Raw genomic sequence first — 4,046 nt, 5'->3', positions numbered from 1 at the left:
AGTTCTTGCTTTCATATTGGGTACTACTCACATAGACCTGCTTCCCCATTCTGCCTGGGGAGACCAGAGTGAGATAGACAGAGGGGCAGGCAGTCTCTCTCTAGACCAGCCCCAGCGGAGTTCAGCCTGGGGAATGCCCTCCTCCACCCAGATGGCTCCAGCCTCCGCCTCCCAGAGGCCAGGGTAGGCCCCAGCTCCAGCATCCTCCCTGTGCCTCTGGCAGACATGTGCTTAGAGAGCAGGACCCACAGCTTCGGGAAGCCAGGGTCTTACTACCAGGAAACTCAGTCTTCGTGTGCACATGTGCATAAACCATCTGTGTGTCTCAGCGTGTTCATATGTCTTTATTGTATGCTTACCGTGCCCAGTCCTGTGCTAGGCATTGTCCAATATAAAGTGGTGTAAGACACGGAGTTTTCAGAATGACAGGAGAAATCAGACATGACCAAATGCCCCTCTTTCTGCGCTAAACTAAACCATGCTCCACTGTGCTCTCCTGGACAGCAGATGCTGAACAGCAGAAAGGACCGCAGTTAGTGAGTGCAATGGGACTTAGGAGAGGGGGAAATTTCTAGGTTAGTTCTGAGAAAGAGCAACCTGAGGAAGGCAGAGATGAGGGACTAGGAAAGTAACAGGAGGAGCTGTGCGGAAGGGCAGTGAGGAAGACTGGCTGAGCAGGGCTGAAGGAAGGGCTGCTGGAGAGCAAGGGAGGAACCTGTTGTCTACACCTTTTCGTGACTGCTCCTCTCCCCCCCACCCCCACGCCACCCTCCACCCGCCTAGGGACCAGCAGGCAGCTGTTGCCTTCTCCCTAGTTGGCCCATGTATCTCCTGCATGGGCTTCTTTGCATCCCATCATCCCTTTTCCCTAGTCTCTGCCTCTCTCCTTACCCTTCTCCAATTTTTGTCTACTCTCCACCACTATCATGTCTCCCCCAGTAAAGGCATTAAAGCAATAATGTGAAGGGGCCCTGCTCCCCCTTTCCAGATCTTTTCAAGAGCAGGGATGAACACTATCCCCACGCACCCACCCCCAAGGGCCAGGGCTTCGGACCTAGTAGTAATCCTCGCCCTCTTCACTCTCGGCCTCTTCCTCGGGAACCAGGTGCTGGGATGGTAGCTGGGGGAGGCCGGTGGAGTTCAGCTGGTCTACAAACACATGTGGACAAAGGAGAGAGAACAGGAAAGAGGGGCTGTCAGTGTCCACAAATCCCAGTCTGTGAGAAAGCCATGCTTGCATGTGTACTCACATGCACATACACACATGGATACACCCTCGAGGGCCCGAATCCACCACATCCCCTCCTGCCTCCAGAACCCAGGGCTCCTCCCCCTTACCAGGTGTGAGTACAGTCAGGCTAGCTGGGGCCTCCACCTGGCCCAGGGCATTGCGGGCCAGGCAGCGGTAGGTGCCCTCATCACTGGGACGAACAGCCTGAATCTGCAGCCAGCTTGTCACCTCAAACCTCTGGGGTCCACCCCTAAACTGTAACCAGAGGAGGAGTCAGCAGGGTCCTTCTAGGTGGGCCCTGGGCTGCCCCTGGGGAAGCTCTGCTCCCTAGCCCTACCTGCACAGAGATGTGGGGGTCATCTCCTGGCAGCTGAATGTCCAAGCCGTCCTTCCTCCACTCGATGGAGGCCATGGGGTAGGCAAACACCTCACAGCCAAAGATCACATCCTTCCCCGTCACATTCCAAATATCATAGGGGTGCAACACGATCTGGGGCTCTGGGGATGGAGGTGGGAGGCCTGAGAACAGGGTGGCACACCAGCCCAGCAAGGATCCCATTACAAACCATGGTGAACATGTTTGTGGGGGACACAATGTGTGCAGAGGTAAATACACCTCCATGAACACAACATGACACACACACTAATGTGGATGCAGGTCCACAAAGAGTGCAAACACAGAGATGGAGATGTACCTGCAAACAAGATGCACAAACAAGCACGCACACGCAGACACACAAGCGCACACGCACACACACACATACAAACCTCAGCTTGGCAGCCACACTCTGTCCCTGATTGCTCCCCTGTCCTCATTCCACCCTCTAGGCCCCCATCCCAGTGTTTGTAACCAACACTTCCCTCTTCCACCCCCACCCCTTTTTCTATCCAGGTCTGTTTGCCAAAGGCCCCAAAAGCTGCCCTTCCCCCACCTCACCCTGGGGGGTGGGACAGGCGTCCTGCCGGCTAAGCAGAGAACCTGAAACCATCCAGGCGGCAGGCAGAAAGCCTGGAGCTGGAGAAAGTGTTGGGACCCCCACAGGGTGTTTGTTTTCCTGGCAGCCTCAGCCAGTAAGACCCATCAAAGGGGCTCCGGAAGTGAAAGTTACTAAAGCCGCCAAATAAAACTTGAGACTTGAATGGCCCTGAGCTCCCAAGGATGGGGGGAGGGTTAGAAGTGCCCCCTCTTCCACTAATCCCTCAGCACAGAGGGGGCTGGGATGGGGAGGTGGGGAGCTTGCTATACTAGCGCAAATGAAACCTGATTTCATCACAGGAACCTGTCTCCCTGCCCGGCTCCAGCGGTCTAGGGGGAAGTCTGGGAGTCACTTCATTTTCTGTTTTGAGGCCAACAGTTGGCTATGTGTCTGCTCCCTCAGGCTTGGTCCCTGCAGGTGGGTCTGGAACCTTCAGGCGTGTCGTCCTCAGCGGACCCGCAGGCCAAGAACAAATGCCGTCGGGGGTCAGGGAGAACTGCCCCCAGTGAGTAGGAGACCCTACCCGATTCGCAGGGCCCGGGATGCACCACAGTGAGGTTGGCGTCGGGCCGAGCGAGGGCCGCCTCCTGCAGACGGCAGATCTGCGAGTAGGTGCGGCCATCGGAGCCGCAGAGCGGGTGCTGGGAGCGGCAGGCGCACAGCGGCTCCGGCACCTCCCCGCGGCTCAGGTCACCGCCTGTGTCCAGCCGGCACTCGAGCTGCTCGCCGCAGCGCCCGTAGAAGTGGGCGCTGGGGTCCAGGTCGCAGAGCTGGCCCTCGAGGTTGGCGCATTCCCAGCAGCAGCCGCAAGCGTCGAGCACCCGGCCGGCCAGACAGCCCCGCGGCGCGGCACACTCCTCGGACCGGCAGGGAGCGCAGCCCTCGCCCTCCGCCAGCAGCCGCAGCCAGCCGCGGCTCAAGTAATCCGGGCCTGGCGACGGCCTCGCACCAGTCGGGAGCGGCGTCCGCGCCGCCAGCAGTAGCAGGGGCAGCGCCAAGGCAGCGGCGAGCGGCTGTGGCATGGTTAGCTGGAAGCCCTGCGGGCACTTGGGGCATCAGCGGGCTCGTGCACCCTGCCAGGGAGGGAAGCCAGGTCAGGAGGTCAGACGCAACCTCACTGTTCCTCGCACCAAAGTTTGACTCTAGCACTGCCCCCTCCACTGCTACCCTGGAGTCAAGTAGACCCTCAACGCCGGGGCACAAGGGTCATCCAGTTACAGTGGGTGGTAAATGATTGGGCTGTTCTTGGGGGGGGGGGGAATTAGGGAGAGGTGAGAGGATGGGGTGATAAAGCTCAGGCGTGCACGTGCACGCATGTACACACCCACACACACACACCCCACACACACACCAGCACTACCAGTACACACCATCCAACTCTGAAGCTTCCTGCCCTAGAACTGGATAGGAATGGATGGCCCCAACATGAAATGAGTTATTAATAAGGGGAGGGGAGGGGGGGTGTCCTGGGGCCCAGAGCGCTCACCTACTGTCCGGGACTAAGTCCTTCAGCGCAGCCAGTGCTTCCAAAGGAGCAGACAGTGGAAATAAAGCGGTGGAGACTCTGCTCCGGCTTAAGGATCTCTAAAAGCCCACGGACTTGGACTCGGAGAGCAGCTCCTCCGCCTCTCTCCCCGCCCCTAGACGTCGCACGCCCACCTCCCCACCCGCAAGCTACCCCCTCCTGCTGAAGCGGCCAAGTTTATGCGGCTGCACGGGATCCTCCTGGGCCACTTCCCTCGGCCTGGACCAAAGTCACAGTGAGAACAGAGGAGCCGTAACCAGACACCAAAGCTGGGCGACGGCCAGAGACCGGGGTGGGGGGCGGCATAGGGGTA

General features: G+C 58.9%; 1 protein-coding gene across 1 annotated transcript; it reads right to left on the bottom strand.

The window, feature by feature from the left end:
- Positions 1-327: 327 nt before the first annotated feature.
- Positions 328-3,281, bottom strand: KAZALD1 (Kazal type serine peptidase inhibitor domain 1). Its single transcript, XM_081104985.1, has 4 exons — positions 2,732-3,281; positions 1,569-1,729; positions 1,339-1,486; positions 328-1,149 (listed from the first exon to the last, which is right to left on the bottom strand). Exons 1-4 carry the CDS (start codon positions 3,228-3,230, stop codon positions 1,055-1,057), a joined length of 903 nt encoding a protein of 300 aa, XP_080961111.1. The 5' UTR covers positions 3,231-3,281; the 3' UTR covers positions 328-1,054.
- Positions 3,282-4,046: the final 765 nt, after the last annotated feature.

Source organism: Myotis nattereri (genome assembly GCF_964212035.1).
Source record: "Myotis nattereri genome assembly, chromosome: 13".
NCBI classification, from domain to species: domain Eukaryota; kingdom Metazoa; phylum Chordata; class Mammalia; order Chiroptera; family Vespertilionidae; genus Myotis; species Myotis nattereri.
This window is presented reverse-complemented; position numbering and strand designations above follow the sequence as displayed.

Excerpts from the sequence above, each read along its gene's own strand:
- KAZALD1 (XM_081104985.1), bottom strand. The coding sequence starts at position 3,230 with ATGCCACAGCCGCTCGCCGCTGCCTTGGCGCTGCCCCTGCTACTGCTG. Across the intron at positions 1,487-1,568 it reads ACCCCCACATCTCTGTGCAG|TTTAGGGGTGGACCCCAGAG; the intron begins GTAGGGCTAGGG and ends CTCTGGTTACAG. Across the intron at positions 1,150-1,338 it reads CCTGACTGTACTCACACCTG|ACCAGCTGAACTCCACCGGC; the intron begins GTAAGGGGGAGG and ends ATGTGTTTGTAG.